Source organism: Amblyomma mixtum, chromosome 9, assembly GCF_055824585.1.
Source record: "Amblyomma mixtum isolate Tamu chromosome 9, ASM5582458v1, whole genome shotgun sequence".
Lineage (NCBI taxonomy): Eukaryota > Metazoa > Arthropoda > Arachnida > Ixodida > Ixodidae > Amblyomma > Amblyomma mixtum.
Genome location: NC_143020.1, coordinates 10,404,704 through 10,428,191, shown reverse-complemented (window position 1 = coordinate 10,428,191; position 23,488 = coordinate 10,404,704). Strand labels below are relative to the sequence as shown.

General features: G+C 45.6%; 1 protein-coding gene across 1 annotated transcript; it reads left to right on the top strand.

Moving 5' to 3' along the window:
* Positions 1–613: 613 nt before the first annotated feature.
* Positions 614–16,507, top strand: LOC149328289 (uncharacterized). The gene is made up of 5 exons (XM_089558953.1): positions 614–710; positions 4,960–5,092; positions 10,413–10,610; positions 15,336–15,464; positions 16,316–16,507. Exons 1-5 carry the CDS (start codon positions 643–645, stop codon positions 16,505–16,507), a joined length of 720 nt encoding a protein of 239 aa, XP_089415079.1. The 5' UTR covers positions 614–642.
* Positions 16,508–23,488: the final 6,981 nt, after the last annotated feature.

Sequence of the window (23,488 nt, the reverse complement as noted above, 5' to 3'; positions counted from 1 at the left end):
TGTTCCCATTTATTGCTGAGCTAAGACAATGAAGAATTACGGTATTTATTGCGTTATTAGCACAGCTAAACGGCAAGTGGCCACCAAACAGAGCTTCCCCCAACGGGGCTCCCGCATACTACTTCTGTCACCTTTCGCATTTCAAGAACGAAATAACTTGCTATACATCGTATATCATCACCATTAACTAGGAACCAAGACGATAACCCGGCTAAAGTTCCTTCTGTTCACTGGGACGCGCGCACATTACGGAGTCCAACACGAAAAAAGCTCATGACGGCCTATCCGGTACTTTTAGTTTAAGAGAAGGCCCGCAGAATCTCTGCGAGACGCCTCAGCAAATGTAATGTACCAGGTCTCCAGGACAGACTAACATTCCTTACGCATGGTGCGATTCTCATAGGTACTTAAATTGATGAGTTTTGCGTATAAAGTACAATTATTTTGTGTTCTGACGTGCGTAAGAGGCGTATGGCATCTCGATGTGCATGAGGAGCAACTTCATATATTCTTTAGCATTCCAAAGGGTGCCGAAATTCGCATTAACTGTTACAGAGGATGCTCCATATTTTAGATATCACGATTAAGTGTAACATATTTTGTGTTCAGATCACTACAGAGCTGCGAGCTGGCTACGCATCAATGCGCACGCTGTTGGCAACACCATTCGCTTCGGACTCATCAGCTGCAACAATCGCCGACCTTTTCCGGTAAGTGTAACAATTATCACTTATGCGTAACAGTGGTTCAGAGTAACCGTAGCAAGAAAAATGGCGGAAAAAATTTATCAGTGACCGCGGTTCCAACAACATATGCAACATTTTTGGACAAAAATTTTGAACATTTGTACTTTGGTGTTATGGAAAAACTGAATCTAATAGTCCATTCTGCCGGTGTACAGCAAAATATTTGTTTTAATGCTTTTCTAACTCTCGCAACGAGAATTTAAGATTGCCATAGAAAACCAATGAGTAACGCTTTTAACAATCGCCAGAACCAATATAGCAATTAAATGCCAACCTGTCGATGGGAGATCTGCGCGTATATTAGCTGCTATATTCAAATCTTACAATATCAACTCTTTAGCGTTCAAAAATGCTTTTGTCCAGAAATGTTGAGTATGGGGGGCACAGGATTTCCTAAGCAATTGTTCTGCCCAGCTAAAAGTGACAGTAGCCAGGTGGAAAGGCGAGGTCAATTTGTTGCAAATCTCAAAGCGCGAATATTGTTCAAAGTATGGAAGATTTCAATGAAGCGAGTAATTTCTCATTATCCACATGAGTTCCAGTGCATGAGTGCAAAGAAGCACTATGTAGCTTCCTCGACGTCTTCGAAGCTGAGATAAATTATTTTTCAGCCCCTGTGTCCCTTGGTTTCTGTGGCTGTTGGCTTCTCTCATATTTATAACGAGCCCCTCATTCTCCTTCCCTTGTTTGCTTAATTGATTAGCGAGGGCCTTGGTCCTGGCAGCCTTGACGCCATAGGAAGCATAAGAGGGTTCTCACGCAGCTTCCACCCTCGCCGTTCGATGACGTTCTACGTCACATCAGCGGTAACTCAGGACGTGCTACGTCCGCCGCTTAAGGCCGATTCACACGACGGCCCGTTCGCCCGCGGCCCGCGCACTACGTGTTCATGCGTCAGCACATTTAGAGGCGCGCTGCCGGCCGTGAGAGGCCGCGGCCGGCAGAGCGCCTCTCAAAGTGCTGACGTATCAACACGTAGTGCGCGGGCCGCGGGCGAACGGTCCGTCGTGTGAATCGGCCTTTAAGAACGTGGGTGGCGCTGATGAACACACTCAAGGTTAGGCAATTTGTAAACATAAATACCCCCGAAAGCAGAAGACAGCCGTCGCCGTAGCTCAGTGGTAGAGCACCGGACGCGTAATTCGGAGGTCGTGGGTTCGGATCCCACCGGCGGCATGTGGTTGTTTTTTCTTCTGCTTTTCTAATCAATTAGGTTTAAGTGATAATATTGATGCGGGTAGACGACGACGACAAAGAGCGATGGCACGAGTGGGAAGAGTAGAAGACGACAACGAAGTTCGGACTGTGTTCTCGGTGCCGCTCGCAGCTGTTCTTGTCTATTTGTAAATATCTGTAAATATATTCTTTCCCGCAACATATTTGGTGGAGGTGCGGCTTTCCCCTACGTCTACCGACGACGGAGCTCCGCAGCGGCCGCCAGTTGCCTTCACTCATCATGACCCAAGACGCCGCCCAGCAAACCTCAGCCTCGGCCATCACATCACTCGTTCTTTCTCCCCCTCGTGACCCTGGGACCTTTTCTGGTACCGACAACACTGACGTCGACGACTGGATCAACATGTACGAGCGAGTGAGTACCTACAACCGCTGGGATGCGACCCTTATCCTCGCAAATGTAATATTATATCTAAAAGACACCGCCCGGGTCTGGTATGAGACGCACGAAGACCATCTGACCAGCTGGGACGTGTGCAAAGAGAAACTTCGCGAATTGTTTGGACGGCCGCTCGGCCGAACGCTTGCCGCTAAGAAGGACCTCGCCTCCCGAGCTCAAACATCTACAGAGTCCTATGTGTCCTACATTCAAGATGTGCTGGCCCTCTGTCACAAAGTTGACGCCAACATGCCCGAGTCTGACAAAGTCGGCCACGTGTCGAAGGGAATCGCCGACGATGCTTTCAACTTGCTCGTATACAAGAACTGCACTACAGTCGACGGAATTATTAAGGAATGTCGACGCTTCGAGGAAGCCAAAAGCAGGCGTATTAGCCAGCCGTACACACGCCTCCCCAACACGGCTGCGACTTCTTCATGTGAAGACCTGCGACACCGGGAAACTCCAGCGCCCCCAGAAAATGTGACCCGCATCATCCGACGCGAGCTCGAAGCTATGTCCCCTGCCCCCCTGCATCTACATGATGGCGACAACCGCTTGCCTACCATCTCTCTGGTACAGGCTGTCGTCCGCCAAGAGCTTGCAAACCTTGGTTTCCAGCCCGTCAGCCCTGTACGGTCTTCACCACCACCCGAAATCACTGCGATTGCTCCTGGACGACCTTCGTACTTCACTCCACGTCGGCGAAACCCTAACGATTGGCGGACAACCGACGACAGGCCCATTTGTTTCCATTGCCATAACTCTTCCCTTCATGACAGAACAGGCTATTCTCCTTTCTACCTTTTGTTTGGTAGGCATCCCACCTTGCCTTTGGACACACTCTTGCCGCCTTCTTCAGCCCCCACCACTGCTTACGCTCGGGACGCCATCTCCCAGGCCACGCTGGCGCGCCAAATAGCACGTAGTAGGCTCCAAGCCTCTCAAGTTTCCCAGAAGTCAGCCTACGACCGCCGTCACCAGGCCGTCGAATTTCCCCCGGGATCACTCGTCCTTCTCTGGACGCCCTCTCGCAGCGTCGGTCTCTCCAAGAAGCTCCTTTCGCACTACCGTGACCCTTACCGCGTCGTGCGCCGTGTTACCGACGTGAACTATGAAATTGCTCCCCTTGAAACCTCGCCATCGTCCTCTGGCGCCACCACCGACATCGTCCACGTCTGTCGCCTTAAACCTTATCACGACGCCCATACGTCGCCGCCCTAACACCGAGACGGCGTTTCAGCAGCCGGGGGTCCTGATGCGGGTAGACGACGACGACAAAGAGCGATGGCACGAGTGGGAAGAGTAGAAGACGACAACGTAGTTCGGACTGTGTTCTCGGTGCCTCTCGCAGCTGTTCTTGTCTATTTGTAAATATCTGTATATATATTCTTTCCCGCAACAATATGTTCAGTAATAATATAAATGGAACAACAGCATGAAATAAATAAATAAAATTAAAAAATTCCCTCTGTCCCTTGGTTTCTGTGGCTGTTGGCTTCTCTCATATTTATAACGAGCCCCTCATTCCCCTTCCCTTGTTTGCTCAATTGCTTAGAGAGGGCCTCGGTTCTGGCAGCCTTGACGCTATAGGAAGCATAAGTGGGTTCTCACACAGCTTCCACCCTCCTCGTTCGATGACGTTCCACGTCACACCGGCGGTAACTCAGGACGTACTACGTCCACCGCTTACGAACATGGGTGGCACTGATGAACACTCTCAAGGTAGGACACTTGTAAACATAAATACCCGTGAAAGCAGAAGGTTTGACTCCCGCCGCCGTAGCTCAAGTTGGTAGAGCACCGGACGCGTAATTCGGAGGTCGTGAGTTCAGATCCCACCGGCCGCATGTGGTTGTTTTCTTCTGTTTTTCTAATTAATTACCTTTAAGGGATAATATATTCAGTAATATTCTAAATTGATCAACACCACAAAATAAATCAAATAGAATTCCCTGTGTCCCTTGGTTTCTCTCATATATATATATATATATATATATATATATATATATATATATATATATAAAATCGACCCTTCCAAAGTATGGAAGATTTCAATAATTTCTCAGCATCCACCTGAGTTCCAGAGCATGAATGCAAAGAAGCACTATGTAGCTTCCTCGACGTGTTTGAAGCTTAGATAAATTATTATTCCACCGAACACGTGCCTTTCCTCTATAGCCTCATCTTGGCGGTCTGGTTGGTGCTATTCAGTGATTACCCTGTTATTTATACTTCACTCCATCTTGGTTGATATCCTTAGTATGATCACAGGTACCGTGCCTGGTAGCAAACCATATCATTATGACACTTTAGAAAGGCCGGCACGTGCGGCAGAAAGCATTAGACAGACAGCTTGGGTGTTCTCAACTCAACGCACCATTGTGAAAACAAAAGTGTTTTCATTTCCCAGAATACTTTCCTCTTAATGCAGGTTGTTGGGAAGCATGAGCTTTAATCTGTTTTCTATGTTCACGCCTAGTTGTTAACACAACCGTATGAGCATGACGTCATTAATGGAAGGCATGTTTTTGCACAATTTTCATTGGAGCACATGCTCTTTGTGGCGACTGTTGTATGCTCTGCCTTCACTTTCAGGGACATATACACTCCCGACATTGTGGTCTCCATCGGTCATTTTTTCAGCGAGGACAGCGAATTGTCTCAATGTCTTATTACTCCTCCAACGTTCCTCGAAGTTCCCCCGACCCATGTACCTTACTACAACCTGGTGAGTACAAAAGACAATACAAAAACTATCTAAACACTTACTGCTTTGCTATTTGCGGCGCTAAAGATAAATATTTTTCACAAGACCTTCCAGCGCTGCTCAGGAACAATCCCAGCACGTTCTGGAAGGTAATAGGTCGGCGTAACATTAGTAACGATATTTCAATGCATGACAACAACAACATTCCCTTCTCTGATGCTGACAGTGCAACATCATTTAACTCATTTTCCACATCTGTATTCACTAGAGAAGACAGTTCCTACATTCCTTGCGTGCCCAATTTTGACTACCCATACATGGCTCCGATTGATATTACTTTCGATGGCATAACCCAATTGATCACTAACCTGAAAGTGTCTTCTTCATGTGGCGTCGATGAAATTAATTCCAAAATATTAATGAACACCATATCCGCGCATGCTTTCCCGAAAGACGCGGGTTCGATCCCGGTCGCGGCGGTTGAATTTCTTTGGAGGAGAAATTCGAGGCCCGTGTACTGTGCGATGTCAGTGCACGTTAAAGAACCCCAGGTGGTCAAAATTTCCGGAGCCCTTCACTACGGCGTCTCTCATAGCCTTAGTCGCTTTGGGACGTTAAACCCCATAAACCAAACCAACCCATATCCGCGTCTATTACCATCTTACTTCATGTCTTTCGGCAGTCATTATTAACAGGCATGCTTCCGAATGACTGGAAAATAGCAAAAGTGGTACCAGTTTCCAAAAGTGGCAATAAACATTCACGTGAAAATTATCGACCTATTTCTCTAACCTGTATCTGCTGCAAGATGCCCGAGCACAATTATGGCGTCTCATATTTACGCTCACTTGGAATCTGTTCATTTCTTTTTCCCCAATCAGCATGGCTTTAGGAAAGGCTTTTCCTGCGGATCACAATTGTTCGAATTCACTACTGACCTTCATTTCAGCATGAACAACAACTTACAGTCTGAGTGTGCATTCCTCGACTTCGCAAAAGCATTTGATCGTGTAGCTGACTGTCGCCTAATATCTAAACTTGCGGCCCTCAAACTAGATGCTCTAACTTTGTCATGGCTCCGTAATTTTCTTTCGAATCGGCAACAGTTCACAGTCATTAATAATCACTCATCTCCTCTTTTTGATGTTACGTCAGGTGTGCCACAAGGGAGCGTCCTTGGTGCCTTTATCTTCATAATTTACATTAATGACCTGCCGTGTAACATTTCATCCCGCATACGAATATTTGCTGACGATTGTATTGTATACCGATCCATAAAGAGTACTGACGACCACATTTCACATCAAAGTGACCTGGATTTAATTCATGATTGGTGTAGAACATGGCTAAGGATCCTATATGTTTCCAAGTGTAATATAATCTCTTTTTCTCGAAAATCAGCAAACTCGTACTTTCCTTACATTAATAACAACATACTGGCTCGGGCTACTCAATATAAATACTGGCTCGGGCTACTTAATATAAATACTTAGGAGTTCACTTTTCACCAAATCTTTCGTGGACTGCTCACATAACCACCATTACTGTCAATGCTTCACGATCATTAGGTTTCCTGCGTCGCAACTTGCAAAGCGCTACTGCTGATGTGCGTAAACAAGCATATTTAAACTTTGTTAGATCTCAGCTTGAGTATGCGTCTTTCATTTGGTCTCCTCATCAGAAGAATTGACATGTTTGAGGCAATCCAAAATAGGGCTAGTCGATTTATTTCACGAAATTATAGTTTTTAATCGAGCGTTACCCAAATGAAGCTGGAACTTTCACTCCTTTCATTAAGAACTCGCCGATACATAGCCCATTTATCTCTGTTTCAAAATAATATTCCATGCCACTCGGTCACCTTTATCGGACCTGCAACGACCCTCTTATTCATCAACCAGATCGCACAATAACCTCAGCTACACACGCATTTTTGGCAGTACTCACGCCTTTAACTTTTCTCCGCTCCCACTTGCTATATGTCTATGGAATGATCTTCCAAACTGCATTGCATCGCAGCGCAACCCAGGCACGTTTCATAATCATCTGGTCATACATTATTACTTCTTTGCCCCAGTCATGATTTTTTTTTGGCACACCGTGTTTATCAGCCCATTTGCCTTCCTGTGTATTTGCTGATGTTTTTTTCCCCGTTATTATTATCTCTTATTTATATTTTACATTTTTCATCCAATGTTTTTCTGCATGTATTTTGTACAATCGTGATAATTTGTAATCAGCTTTTAGAATCTAACAGTGTTGGTTCCTACGCATTTTTGGTTTTATGCGAAGCATACTACTTTAGCTACAACTTCAGCCCTTCACCGTGGTTATGCGCCTCCAAATCACGTGATACATGACGTCACACCACGTGACACGATGACGTCACGACAGTGGAGAAACGGGGGCCGACCTCGCGCCATCGCTGTGGTTGTGCGCCTCCAAATTACGCGACACGATGATGCCACACCACGTGACACGATGACGTCACGACAGATCACCGTCACGCGCTGGGAGAGGGAGAACGATGCCATCGCACAGACGCCGGAATGTCCTCGAGCGGCATTCCCGCGCATTTCGAACGCGCGTTCACACTCGGTGTAGGTGAAACGCTCGCTCCAACGGGCAGGCGGACGCGGCTTCCGTGGCAATCCAGGCGCTCACCCAACGCGCGTCTCGGGGTTAGTCGGCGTTCCGCTGTAGCCATGCCGTTGTCTTCCCCCACGACGAAGGCTTCTAGTGGTTGTATTAAAATGACCAAGTATTCAACCAAGGAAAGCCATGTATTACCAAGCCTAGCCATCAATATGCTTCGCATCTGACTAGGCTTAACCTTAGCTAAGCCTGAGCCATTTTTTTCTAGCTATTGTACATATTTATTGCTCCCCCCTTACACAATGCCTCCCTGGAGGCCTGTAGGTATCTGTAAATAAATAAATAAAAGCTTTCTTTGCCGCAGAAGTTGGTGCTAGGCTGTTTGCCACCAGTCTAGTGGGCGAAAATCTGAAAGCCTTTAAAAAACTCTTAATATAAATTATGGAAGGCTGTCGTTATCAATTACTTCCGCGTAATTAATAAAAGCCTTCGAATTAATTCTTGTAAGGCCTAGGTTTGCTGCAGGTGCCAAAGTCTGAATCTCGGAGGCCACGCATTTTGACAAAGTAGCAATCCGGCGAGTGGAAGCAGGTGTTACAGGTGGACGAAAACCAAAAATGCATCTTGTTTCAACTTCTGCTCGCACAAAAATGGCTAAATGGGAGGAAACTATTTGTACCCATCAAGCACTCTCGTAACCAAGAGATGAACTACCTCGAGAACAAAGCACGCTGCTAGACTTGGCCGCGATTCTCTGCTATGAAAACAGTGCAGATGACAGTGACAGAAAAAAGTCAGACACAAGACAGTCCCTGAACCGGAAGTCATTTAACAGCCTGGCCGCATATTTACACGCATGTGTGACTATAATGTGATACGAAAAGAAACGCAACAAGTATAAAATAAGAGCGTTCCAGATACATGAGCCGAAGTCCTCATATTATGACTGTTTTTGCTGCTTTATTGCTTTCGCTGTTCGTTGAGTTTCTTCCTTTTCTCAGCTCCCAGTGGCACCTGCTCACAGAGCTAATATTTTCAGTGAAGTTTACAGCGCATGCCCTGTGTTTACATCTATATTTCCTCTTTTTTATGGTGCTCTGTGGAGAAAGTAACCAAGAAACAGTTGATTGATATTTTCGATGAGCTGCTTACCAGTGCGAACACAGCAGTATTTGGAGGCTGATTTCAGGACTCTTTACATCCAGTATTCCATTAATAGAAACAGCTTACAGGACTATGATAAGGAAAAATATTTACTGGGTTTAGTAACCAGATGTTTTGCGATATCGGTGAGTGGCTCTCAGTCCTGGGCATTTGCAGAGGCTTCCGCCAGCCTAGCCCGGCCTAACACCTTGCTCTGGTCATCAAGTCCGAGCTGGAGAGCTCGGCTTTTCATTGTGTAGAAGTGGGATTGGGAATAGCGGGGAGTGCTGGTTTGAGACGCCTAGGTGGTGTCATATAAGAAAGAGGCAATAATTTGAGTTTGAGCAAATGCTAGGATAGGATGCCGAGGTGAGTATGTGTAATAGTTTTTAAGTGTTGCCATGTCAAAGGATGATATCGATGCCTGCCCAGACTCTGAAGCGTGAGCGGACGTGCGTGCTGATTTCGTACTTGCTGGGCTACGGTCGATGTCAATTCTGGTCTCCTGCATACACAAGGTGCAGCATGTGAACTCTGGTTCCTTAGACGGGGCTCGTCATGAGCGGTCTTTACAAGTATGATTTTGTAACCGGTGGTTGCGTAGGTTCCGAGTATTCTTCTTTTGTACGGAAATACGAGGCCCTTCAGGTAGTTTTTACACGCTGCTTGTGAGTCTCTGATGATGTATGTGGTCCTAGTCGGAGGCCTAGAGACAATAGCTTTTGCTACGGTCACTTCCTTCGCTTCAAGGGTGCTGGTGGTTGAAAATGATGCTGTTGCGACCGTGTCCACTAATCATTCAATATCTGCGTAATTATTTAGATATGCACTGCGAGATGTCTTAAAGAAAAATGTTTTGTTCTTGCTCGTAATAGTATATGTAGCTTTATTACAAAAGGCACTAGCTTATTCGTATTTCCAGCATGCATTTCGCTTCAGATGCCAGCTAGCCTAGTGAATTCATAAAGACAAGTGTACAATGTATCTCCTTAGTTCACCTAAGGTTCTCTCGAATTCGCTCATTGCTAAGTGACAGCTAGAATTAGCTCGGTTTCGTGCGCGAACATTCTTGCTGGTTAGCTGGTATATATTTGGCCAAATTTGTAGTGCAAAATGACAAAGACAAAAAAACCAATTGTACCGTACACAGTCCTGATTGTTGCAATGTAGCACTGTTTGTAGCGGTCGCAAGCATGCGGGACCGTATCTATATCTAAAATAAATATTGCGGCTTCGGTTCGAATTCGGTTGCCCAAGACACCTTCCTCGAAGGGCGGAGACCAGGGTTGCTTGGCCGTGACCTCGGGCTACATGTACAGAGTTCCCTGTATTTCTGTTGTGTAATTCGGTATGCGAACAGTACGACGACGGAACCGAATGCAAAACTGAAGGAGCGAGCCTAATTTGCCTAGGAGAGTAAAAAACAACTTGCGACTGATGTGTGCTGATCAAAAGGTGGGTCAGTTGTTTTCCGCTTGATTTTCATTATAAGAACAGTAAGCATGTCATTGTGTGCGCATCGTTTTGCAAATTCACGCCTACATAGATACCCGGGATGCTGCGAAAATATTTCACTTTGAGGAATTCGTTTTTTCCTCGACAGATGTCGGCGCACACTACTATCGCTGCTCTTGCCGACTCGGGCACTCACGCGGCCATGGCAGTGTCCGTGGCGCTGTTCGGTCGCTGGTACAGGCCCCGAAGGGATGAGGATCAGCTCGGCGGAAACCAGTCCTGGCGCGGCCAACCATTGGACCGCTGCGACAAGATGAACGAGACACAGATTGGAGATGTTGTACCGGTGAGTAATGTTGGAGAGGCGTCAATCTACTTCAGCTATCACAGGCAAAGATGGAGACAAGCAGAAGCAAAAGCAACGTGCGCACGGCAATGACAGTGTCAACAAGACCACGTGTAGTTACGACCCATGGAAAGCTCGAATGTGCCAATCTAAGACATTGGTCTCTTACCTTGAAAGAGATAAAGAAGGCGCGCTAACGCACTTATCACCCGTTTTGGAGATGAAAAAGCCCCGATAACTTCTCTTTCGGTTTTCCTTTTGTGCTTAGAAAAGAACTTGGTTTTTTCCAGGTAAGAAGAACAGTTTTTGGTGTCGCAGTGGTACTTCAGCTGTGAGCGTTGTAGGTCGAACGTACTCGACAAGACTGCGAATGATATGCTGTCTTACAGGCGCACGCCCATTTACATACACAAAAAACGTTAAGGGGCCCAATTTTAAGTGCAATTCAAAACAAAGAACTTCAGCCACTAGCAAAGCATAATCAGGAAGCATCGTCCAAGCACAAACACAGTAACACAGTAAACACAGTAATAATGCTTAAAAGCATTTGCGTGAAAGTACGATTGCAGACGTGAGAAATCATATTTATTTATGGGGTTTAACGTCCCAAAACGACAAAGGCTATGAGAGACGCCGTAGTGAAGGGTTCCGGAAATTTCGACCACCTGGGGTTCTTTAACGTGCACTGACATCGCACAATACACGGGCCTCTAGAATTTCTCCTTCAAAGAAATTCAACCGCCGCGGCCGGGATAGAACCCACGTCTTTCGAGTCAGCAGCCGAGCACCATAACCACTGAGCCACCGCGGCGACTAGACGTGAGAAATACAAAGCAAGGTAATTCATTATTCTCTCCTTGCCTGCAGTACAGTTCCAGCACGAGTTACGCCTGTTGAGTAGCTTTAGATGCTTCTAGAAGTGACTTGCATCACAGAACTTACAAAGCAGCCGTTCTGGGAATTTTTGTCCTCACTGCGCAATATCTACCAGCGCTCCCTTTGACTTTTGCCCCAAAATTTTCAGTTTTTCATGAATCAGCGAAACGTTCATAACTTGCTCTTTTCGTTGCTCCCTTGATTGATTTCGTATGTTTACTGTTGCAGATACACAATCATTTTTCGCTGTAAAGAGGTTTCCTTCCGTCCGCAGGAGTTCATCATGAGTTGTTTTTCCGCATAGTGAAAGAATTGTAGGACAACCGGATATCTTTTTTCTTGTTTCACCCTGCCAACGCTATCAGCTGTTTCGAGTGTTTACACCAAAGCGTCAAACCTGTCCGAAAATACCAAATCCTTAGCTTAAATTTTATATCCGTGTCCGACTCGGTGGTACTTTCATCCGCACAAAAAACGAGGAGGCTGTTACGTATACTTCTGTTTTCGTACTCTTTTTTTCTGCTTCTAACCGCGCAGTGGCCTGAAGATAATCTATACATGATTTATTTCTTGGATTACATATAATGCGTTGCCTACCTTACCCAACTTTGCCATTAGTTCGAAGTTCTGAGCCTTAATGTCACTCAAAACACGATCGCTCGAGGCATGGTTACCTGGAATTATATGCAACAGTTTGGTAGAGATGGACCTAGGGTTTTTTTTTGAATATCACATACATTAAGATCAATAACACAATAGGCCAAAAATCAGCAACAGTTTAATAAAACCTGCGAGACCAAGGCAGGACTAACAGAAAATGGTCATCGCTACGCAAAGAAGTAACTTCATATTGACAACAAAACAACAGGAGCAGCAGTTGCGATTCAGGCATGCTGTTAACAGGCCGAATGCCATGGGCCCTGAAATGCCCCGTATCTGGTTCCTCCTTTAATACTGTTGGTACTAGTGACGTCACTCGATGAGGCAGGTGATCCACCGATGCGTCGCCAACAGCTTCGTCGGCGAGATAATGCGACAAGCTGCTTGATAAGTCGAAGCAAAAAACACGACCTGCAAAAGCAGCAGCAGCGGCTTAGGTTATTACTGTCCACAGGCTGCCTGCCATGTGTTCTTTATATCGTCTGCACGGTTAAGATGTACGTCGTTATCTCTAACAGCCTTAATACATGTATTAAGAACATCTTTTGTTCATTTTAGTGGTATCTTGTCAAATCCTGATTTTCTGTCTTTTATTTGAGATTTTTTTATAGCAGAGCCAGCACCAATCATTCCTTTAATATCATCCCATGATAAAATATCCGCTTCTTGTCGTTGCATATATCTTAATATCATCCCATGATAAAATATCCGCTTCTTGTCGTTGCATATATCTTGAAAAAGAATACCTTTAATCCTTTATTTTTGCAATTTAACGCAATTTTGAGATAGAAAATATGAACATGCAAACTGCATTAAATATGCGCACGCGTCATGCTATGAAAACGCCACATGAATTTGGCAGTAAAAATTTCAATTTATATTTCTTGCTCACATTATTTCACTCGAAATAAAGCACGTTCGGTATTTTCTCACGAAGTAAAGCGATAGCGCTACGGAAGTGAAAACAATTTCCGCCTCTAGCTCACAACACTGGACAAATTATTATAAACTGTCGTTGCAGATAGTGATGGCTAAGGGGTGTTTTATTGTTTTGTACCTAACACATCTAAGTCCATGGCTAGAATCAAACGATTCCAAGACTAAACCCAGGTCTGTAAAAAAATGATTCTGCAGAGCTCTACCTTCAGAATAGCTTAACTGTACCAAACATGTGCGTGGCAGTGTTTGAGGCGGTGTTGGCTCCAAAGCTTTTCAGACAAGTGCTGTGTTCCTGTCTGGGTCGTGATCGCTGCGGCCCACATATTTGAATGGCGACAAATAGTATCAGTTTGTTCTAGTACAGGGCGTCGTAAACTACTTCCCTTGCTTCTATTATGACTGACATGTGAAGTGATCTCGTTTTTATCCAAGGTTTCACCGCAGGTTCCTCGCATGTCGTTAATCCACGCTGAACTCTTAAATACATGGTGAAGCATGACTATCGATAGGGCTGTGCCATGGTACTATTGTGTTCTCGTTACCCAGCGATATATCTTATCAGGTGACTTATCAATCTTCAAAGTACTTTGTACCATAGTAATTATTTTACGTTCGTGCTTCGAGCTCTAGCTTTACGTGAGATGTCACAAGAATCGAATCGTCGACGCTGCCCTGCGCAATGTTAATGTTAATATTAGTTATATGTTCATGTTAATGTTAATTTATATGCTGTGGCATATATCGGTGGTAATGAAATTGTCGGAACAACTCCGGTTCGGAAGAAAACCTTGAGTGAGCTTTAGAAAAATAGCTTAATTCGAAATATTGACTCCCCAGTGCACTGGTGCAAAATACCAAGATCGCCGCAGTCTTGCATCCTCCGCCGCAGCCCTTAGCTACTACCAACAGTAAAACGGTTATCTTCAGGTTTGTCGTGGTTTCTCCTAATAGTTTTGACCTTCTTGTGTCATTTATGGACATTACATAACTGAGCATACTGTAGTATATCCGTGCACCATATTAAGTACCAAAAATGGTATTTAAAAATATTTCGTGCTTCTGTATTAAGGAAGACAAAGCATGCGAGGCGACTAGCCCTGTGGCTTAAACACCTACTTTCACTCAGCAGACCAAACTTCTCGAGTTGAGTAAAGCAGAAGGTTGGGTAGTTGGTAGTGATCCGTCAAAGAAAACGGCGCACAGAAAAACGCGGAAAACACAGGGAGAACGGACAGGACAAGAGCCCACAAGGACAGGTTTCCATTTCCGTGTTTTCCGTGTTTTTCTGTGCGCCGTTTTTTTTTGATGGGCAAACTTCTCGAATATACCCGCCGCTGTGACTCAGTGGCTAGGGCGCTCGGCTACTGAGCCCGAGTACACGGGTTCGAACCCCACCGCTGCGGCAGCGTTTCGATGAAAGCGGAACGCAAAAGGCGCCCTTGTGCTGTGTGATGTCAGTGCACGTTAGAGATCCCCAGGTGGTCAAACTTTTTCCGAAGCCCTCCGCTACAGCACCTCTTACTTCATTTCTTATCTCAGTCCCTCGTTTATCCTGTCCCTTACGGCGTGGTTCAGGTGTCCACCGAGATATGTGAGACTGACACTGCGCCATTTCCTTTCCAAATAGCGAATTTTCAGTTTCTGCGTTTATACTTCTGCTTTCGTTTCGTTGCTGTTGCCATGACCGAGATATACTGATCTACGTGTGTCCCTTTTGAACAAAAACTTCAGCCTGTACACCAAAGTACCGCTGTTTTCAACAAGCCACGCGCATCTTCCCTGAGCATTTTTCCGGATTACCTCAGTCCACGTTCCTCTTTCCTACTCTCCCCTGTACCTGCTTTCCTCTCACATGCAAAGTTTCAGATAAGTGGGCCATTGATAATCGGCTTTTCCAAATACTTTACCTTCCCTAATTTATTTCATCAGCGTAAATTTATCCAGAATGTCATCAAGAAATCACATTCATTAGCCACGGCATCCTCATCTAGTGCTAAAATTATCCATTGTTTTAGCCTACAGCGGCAAGGCGTAGACCATTTTTTATCGACTTTTTTTCTCCACTTCTGGTGTCACATAGAAGAGCGGCGCCTAGAATCACCAAATAAACTTTGCCGTTTTGAATAGGCGGGACAGTGGAAAGTATGCAGTTAATATAATGCCTGATCTTACATGCAAATCTTAGTAAGGTAGTACTAGTGGTGTATAAATTATCTGTTCTGCAATGCTTGCTGCTTGTTGCCCAACCAGGTCTGTGAGGCTTCGTCGGCCTTCAGTATGACAACCGTCCGAAACCCGGCCTACTTCTGCCGGCTGGCCGTTAACCACACGCTTGACAGGGTGTTTCTATATGACGACAGCGAGTCTCTGCGGTTTAAGGTGAGTTCTCCTGCTTCTTAATGTTCACAGATGGCGTTGCACTGTCGATTCAAGCTCAGACGCAGACCAAGCAACAACAAAGAAACTAAAAGTTAGTCGCCATACATCAAAGCACCGTGCTGAAACAACCTTTCTTTTGCTATAAAATTGCTTTTTGAATATAACTAAAAGTCCTTGCACAAACCCCCAGTACACAAATATATGCTCTTTTTTTCACCCTTTCTGCCTGTGTTCCTTTTCGCATTATTTCCCATGATTTTGGAATGATGGTAGTGATAGTCTGTGGATTATGACGTCCATTACTGCTGCGTTACATTCACGATCTCTTTCTATGCAATCTATAGGCTCCAACTAGGAAGTAAGTTTGTTTCGCAGGATCCGATAAATAGCAAAACTTTCTGTGCTCTGTGAAGTCATTGTGTTTATATGGCGGTGTCTGCATAGCAACCTTCGAAAGAGAGGCTAACAATACATATGTTCAAAGAATTTTTGAAATGACCTGACTCATTCAATCTGAAATAAGTGAAGGCCCATGTTTGGCATTATCATCATCATCACCCTGATTATGCCCCCTGCAGGGCAAATGCCTCTGCAGTGTATCTCCAATCAACCCTGCTATTTGCCTGTTGCGGCCACCGTATCCCCCTAACCTTCTTAATCTCGTCTACCATTGTTCACTTTCTGCCGCCCCTTGCTACGCTTGCCTTGGAATTCACTCCGTTACCCTTAAGGGCCAGCGCTTATCTTTCCTTCGCATTTCATGCCCTGCCCAAGCCCATTTCTTCCCATGTTTGGTATCAATGGCCTACAATTTTCACCTTAACTTCTGCCTAAACTTGCTTCGTTCCCAGCTGTGCCATGCTAGGAAAGCAGTGTCCTCCTTGAAGTACGGCATCGTTGCCTACGGCCTGGAATATGCAGACAGCGAAAATCGCTGCTCGGAAGGAGCCTACGGCCGTCTACGGACACTGAGGAGCATTCTGGACGATGTCATATGGGCAGGCACCGAAGACTTTGATGTTGAAAGATGCATATCTGAATAAAGAGAACTGCATCTATTTTTCAGCAAAGATTCCTTTCCCTCGCTTGCGCTTTCTTGTACGGTCGTCCACACGGCTGTCTCGAGCACTCGGACGGCGCACCGGAGAATTCACTAGTGCCATTTATGAGCGGCCTAGAGCTCTACACTTGACGTATTTAACAGCTGTATCGGACCGGGCAGGTAGCAGCAATTTTCATAAATCCACAACAGAGAACGCCGTTCGAGTGCTCAGGCAAGCCCGTGGAAGACAGTACGATCTTCAAAAACAAATGGCATGAAAGTAATTTTGGTTTGTTTAAATATATATGCGCGTTCAGATTTCAAGCTGAATACACTGATGTGAGGGCAAATAGAACATTGCAGCGAAATGACACGTCGCTCAGAACTACGTGAAGTCTACCTGGATGTGAAATAAGTCATGCCAGTGCTGGGCTTCGCTTCTGAGGCCAGTAAACAGACTGAATTGGGAATAACGCTTCCTCTTGAAGGATAGGCAAGAAGACGTCATGGCGTCTTATATCCTCTGCACCCTTCACTTGAGGGTGGTAAAATACAACAGCGTCCTCAGTCCTGAAAGAAATTTTGCTTAGCAATTGCAATAGTCAGAAGTGCAAACCAGGACGCCATAACTGCACGAGGAGTAGTTTGAGCACTAAGGCTAGGAACAAAAAAAGACTGCGAAGCTCTGGTTTTGAGCCCCAGAAAGCATGCACTTTCTGCGGAGGAGGCAGATACCTATGGCTGAGAGCACAGCACCCAGGAGCAGAAACTTCAAGGTTTCAATGAAAAAAGAATAGCGTTTTCGCCTAAATTCTACAACACTGCAAAAGGAGAATTGCGTGAACGATAACGACGACGACGAAGACAGATAATTCTGTCTTCTCGCCGCGGATGGAAGTTGATGAAGACCGCGGTATACGTACATATCGCAAAAGAAAGTTAAGAATCTAGATACAAAATTTCGCACTCATGTAAGTTTACAGATGGTGTGCTAACGCACGTGTCGCTGTTCTTGTGAATGTGATAGGCTTCCCAAAACTCCCTAGTCAGCTGATCTGGATGTCTGAATTTAATCTTAGCCCTGCTAAGCAGTGGAAAGCATGCTTTTTTATTAGACGCCTTGGACACACCGGGTTTGTTCAGATGACAATCTCTGTAATGACGGGACAGATTTGATGAAGGAGCACCATTCAAAGAGGTTTTATGCTGACGTAAGCGTGTATTTATGCATTTCCCGGTTTGCCCAATGTAATTCTTGCCACATTTAAAAGGTATGTCATATACCACTCCCTTTCAGTTGTTATTAGCGCTTGTCCTTATCCTTCCTTCTCTGTTCTTGTTCCTAGTCGCAGCGCTGGTGAAATTTTGAAGACGTACATATCGAAACTGGTGGCGGACGCTACAGCCTCTATTGGCTCGTGGCTCAGCCCTTCTACGGGCCCATGCGCAGATCTGGCCAAGCTTCCTTGCAGCGGAAAACAATACTTGCACTCCGTTTCGTGACCCTACTTTTTCTCAGACGATGCGTCATTCCGCGGACGTAGGGCATGACTGCGTGCTCTCGTTTTAGAGCGCAGCTCTTCGCTGCCCGTTTCTGCGTATCGCGCCGTCGCCGTTGTCCGTTGTAACCAGCAGTGGACAGCCCTTTAAGCTGCGATGGATCGGGAGCTTGGAAAGGAGAAAGTGCAAGCGCAACCTCCTCCCCTCCTTTGCAACCACATCCTTCATCCAACAGCAGAAGAATGACGGAACCCTACGCACGTGCTTAGATCGCGTGGGCGCGCCGCAGCCCAGCCGGAGAAAAGAAAGTGAACAGTTTTTTATTGCTAACGACATCCTGCAGCGAACGTACACGGTCAATCATACATAGAGGGAACACAGCTCCGCGCGGTTGCGCGGGACAGCTTTCGGCCGGCATGCAGTTGAGCCGCTCCGAAATCCAGTCTGCGCGTCCTTGGCAGGCGTGATGGGGCTCTCGTCGTATAGACTGTTTACAGCGCGCAGTTCTTCCGTTTGAGACCAGATGGCGCCACACGTGCGCTCGGAACACGGCACCATTACTTGCCTCGTAAGTCGCCGGCGTGTATGCCTCGACGCAGCAGTGGAAATGTGGAAAGAGAAAATACATGCTCTGCTGTGGATTGCAAGAACTGCGACAAAGAGTTAAAGGGGCGGGATGCGATCGTTTGCGAGCTTCACGGAACCGAATTGCCCAAATACGTACTGCCCCTGTTCGCGCCCGTTGGGCATCCACCCTTTCCGAACGGGCGATCGCAACACACATGTTCGCCAGCGCAAGACAGCCAATATAGAAAGAAAGGTCTCGATCCTCGAAAATCTGCGAGGGTAAGTGCGCAACATAGCCGCATGAACAAGCTGTCCTGCCACCGAAACGTCGCAAAAAAAAAAGACGACTTACGCTCCTATACCTCTACTGCATATTGTGCAGTGCATAGCCGTGCGAGCGGACAACGCTTACCGTCAGTTCGTGTATTACACACCACCTTGGTGCTACTGTTGAACTTCGCTCCAAGTAGCGCGGTTTTCGTGGACCACAATCGGAATAAAGCATTTGTGTTACGGCTGCTGTGCTCCGCGGTTGTCACTTCCTCGCGATCCATGCGAGACAGAAAGTGACTTCGGCTGATTGCTTACAACCACAACGAGACCTCGAGCAATTTCATGTCCGCATATCGAGCATGGAGCGGACCACAATTTTATACTATGCGAGGCTGACATAATTATGAACTTCGTGTAGTGAACGCTCCTCCATGCGCGCGTTATAACAATTATATCGCGGAATCCTTGTAAACGATTGCATGCAGTCATGTGAAGGCTGCTTGATGCATTGTACTGCTTAAATGATTGGGTAACATTTGTTTGTTTATTTATTTTTGTCGCCTTCCTTTGTTTAGCAAACCAACAAAGCACTTTTAACAAGTTGTAAACAAATGAGTACGATGTGCATGTGAGCGTTTTAGAGCAGTGTCTGCATGCATGTACACAATACGACAACGACCTGCGCAGTCGCAGGGTCATTAGACCTTGGTGTTTTAGATAATAACAATAAAAAATAATAAGCAAAGCCTTCAGCGGCATTCAGGCGATCCACCCGTTGCCTCGAACAGGCGGAGAGCTCAGCGGCTCTTCGCGACATGAAGCCCGATCACGTTTTCACGCCTAGAGTGATCAAATTGGGGTTTTAAATGTCCTTCGAAGCTTCGCACCAACCACAGTGTCGTCTTCCCACTCCTTTACAACCGTATCAGCCGAAACACTGCCTGTCGGAACCGAAACATCAGACGCCGCAGCCGTCGCGACGAGGCGCGCGCCGAGCGGTCAGGAGGCGAGTAATGGCGGCGTGATCACGTGGTCAAAGATGGCAGCCCCCATGATACGCCGCTGTAAAGCGTCTATAGTGCGGACGGACAACAATGGCACGCTATACCTTATTTTTAGACAGGAACGACCTGTGCACTATGCCTTTTTCGTGGGTCTTCCACTTTCCACCTCGTTTCTTCTCCTTGCAATCGATGAGTGTTTATATAATATTTACTTTCGTCTACTTATTTCTGTATTTTCTTTGCGTTTCTCACTCACCTGTTCTGTGCCCAACCCCTATGAAAGGGTAAACACCATGAAAGATCGGTCCTCCAATCGAAACGTACAGCCAGATACAAAAAAAAATATTTCCTATGTGTGGGTGTGTGTATATATATATATATGTATATATACCTGAAGAAGATCAGTCTTTCGATCGAAACATCGAGTCGAATAAATATGTTTCCTTTAACGAAGCGTATACTTCGCTATATACTCTTGTAAGCAGTCAAGTACTTCATGCTTTCGCAACACACACACACACACACACACACATATATATATATATATATATATATATATATATATATATATTATATATATATATATATATACGAGAGAAGCCAACAGCCACATAAACCAAGAGACACAGGGTATTTTTAATTAATTTATTTATTTTGTGGTGTTCATCAATTTAGAATATTACTAAATATGTTATCGCTTAAATCTAATTGATTATAAAAGCAGAAGAAAAAACAACCACATGCCGCCGGTGGGAACCGAACCCACGACATCCGAATTACGCGTCCGGTGCTCTACCTCTGAGCTACGGCGACCGCTCTCAAATCTGCTTTTGGACGTAATTATGCTTACAAGTAACCTAACCTTGAGAGTGTTCATGAGCGCCACCCACGTTCGTAAGCGGCGGACGTAGTACGTCCTCAGTAACCGCAGGTGTGACGTGGAACGTCTTCGAACGACGAGGGTGGAAGCTGGGGGAGGTCCCTCTTATGCTTCCTATGGCGTCAAGGCTGCCAGAACCGAGGCCTTCGCTAAGCAATTAAGCAAACAAAGCAGGGGAATGAGGGGCTCGTTATAAGTATGAAAGAAGCCAACAGCCACAGAAACCAAGGCACGCAGGGGATTTTTTAGTTATTTATTTATTTTGTGGTGTTGATCAATTTAGAATACTACTGAATATGTTATCCCTTAAATGTAATTGGTTATGAAAGCAGAAGAAAAAACAACCACATGCCGCCGGTGTGAACCGAACACACAACCTCCGAATTATGCGTCCGGTGCTCTACCTCTGAGCTACGGCGACCGCTGTCAAATCTTCTGCTTTCGGGGGTATTTATGTTTACAAGTTCTGGATACTTCACAAGGTCAAGTAATCTTCGGTGGCAGGCGAACGTCAAACGATTCAAAACAATTACCACACAGCGCAAGCGTACTTAACACAGATTTTGGCGAGCTGCGTCAACGACGGACTAACATCGTCATTTTACAGTTATGTTATCTGGTATTCCTTCTTTTTTCTACACAGTACGTGTTAGAAATGTTTTTTCGCCTAATGTGTCGCAAGTTACTGCTCTTGATTCTTTTTAATGCGTTATTTGTGTAAATTATTTGCCTCTGCAATTTACTTTCCACAGTGTAACCTCGCTGTCTTAAGGTCTGAATGGGAATGCATGCACTCAATGAATGACATAAAAAAATTTTAATTGGTTCTTCTATTGGCTTCGTTCTCACCGCGATCCCTTTGGACTTACACTGACAATGTTTGAATACAAAATCAGCGCATCGACAGGCGCCGCTTTTTTTCTGTTCAAAGATGTACCAACTGGATCAACTTTCCGTTATACTGACAAGCGCCTCAGAGTTCAGCTAACTGAGAGCGCTGTAGAAAGAATGTGCTCTGTTGCTGATTATTACTGCATTCTTTTTTTGGAACAATCGCTCTCGGTTGTTACCATTTTTTTCGCATTGTGAGGAGAAGCAGGTTTCTTGGATGTCTGGACATGAGGGCATGTTGACGTGAGGGTACCAGGTATACACGTGTCTAGACGTGGAGCACTACACCAGTTTCTATTTTGATAGCATGCCTTGGCATTCTCTACCAAAGATTTGTATCATTATCCCGTGGTTACGTTCACCTCGCCTCACGTTTCACATTATGGGTGGACAGCATTCGTGCGTACTGGTACTGCTGTGCTTGTGAGGTGGGTTTGACACACGCAAGTCTTGGAACCATCTCCTTGTGCGTTTGTATTAAGCAGTAGCGCCCTCTTGGCAGCTGATGTTCAGTGCGCGCTTCATGCACCTTGAAATTGTACTTCAGCTAATGTGCTCTTCCAGTTCATCACACTTGGTGACAATTGTTTAATGTGAGGGTATGCGTGGCAGCTAATGGTGTATCGAAACTTTGGAGGGGGCTTAGCGATGTGGTTTTCCTCTAGTTTCTTTTGTCGTCATACACATGTCCCGACTTTAAGAGCGGATACAGTGCGAACGCATTTCTGTTCGCTTTCGCACACTTGAAATATGTCGTTTCAAACAGCCGTAACAAACTATATTTTCTTCTACAGCTTTCCTTGCGTTGGAACAGTTCAGTGGGTGCGCTGGTGCTTGGAAGCTGTAAATCTGCAGCCTACGTTCAACTCCCCGTCAAGGATTAAATCGTGTGCGCTGCTTTGATGGCACGAGGCAATAATAGTCGCCTGATTTCCAGGACGTTGCCACCGTGAAGGTGCTTGTTGGCCCATAGGGTTGTATCACGATGTGGTTGCTTGTCGCTGCTCTTGTGAACGGTGCGTACCTGGTTAGTTCAGATGTACTGAGCTGCACACGCATCCCTATACACGCCGAAACACTGCCCCCCTTAAGATGCACAATTGTCCTTATAGAGACATTCCTTTTTTTACAGGTGTCTTTGTGGTATGTTAAAAGAATTGGCCTTATTGTTTTCCCATTGAACCTTGGGCGGGCTTTTGTGCCTGTTTCACATTCTCAAGGTCTTAATAGGCAGTGTATGTGAAAATGACTTATGTTTTACAGTGGCTATATAAGGGCGAGACCTTTGAGGGCATAATAAGGAGATTGGTAATGGACCGTCGTAAGCATTGCGCTAACTTATGACGCGTAGACAAACAAGAAACAGCCATCAAGTGCACTGCTGACTGTTGGTCTATGACGAGAATGTTTCTGCTTCAGTTGCTGAAATTCTATCTAAATGCGTGTACTGCGTTGAACAAGATGCACATATTTACATACTGCAAGTATTTCGAAAGTACGCAAGAGCTTCCGAAAATCTTCGCGATAGAGGATGCGGCACAATGAGCTACTGAAATGAGCGCGAACGTGTGGCAGGTGTAGAGCAGCAGGTCGTGAGTTATTAAAGTTAGCGACGTGCGTACTTAAATGCACGCATGAAAGTTTACGTAAGCCAAAAAAAACTCCAATAGGTTATGCTAGCTAACCAGTCGTAGACACGTTCTTCGCACGACATTCGGTGTCTTCGTCTGAGCTCAGCATAGGCTGATCAGTCCGCGGGGTGTTGTTCGCTTGTTCGCCGTTAAAAGAGGGTTCATAAAAAAAACCCAGAAGTCAATCTGTCACCTAAAGATTGCGAGATGCTACGAACAGCCCTCGTTACAGAATA

Excerpts from the sequence above, each read along its gene's own strand:
- LOC149328289 (XM_089558953.1), top strand. The coding sequence starts at position 643 with ATGCGCACGCTGTTGGCAACACCATTCGCTTCGGACTCATCAGCTGCA. Across the intron at positions 711-4,959 it reads ACAATCGCCGACCTTTTCCG|GGACATATACACTCCCGACA; the intron begins GTAAGTGTAACA and ends CTTCACTTTCAG. Across the intron at positions 15,465-16,315 it reads GCGAGTCTCTGCGGTTTAAG|CTGTGCCATGCTAGGAAAGC; the intron begins GTGAGTTCTCCT and ends CTTCGTTCCCAG.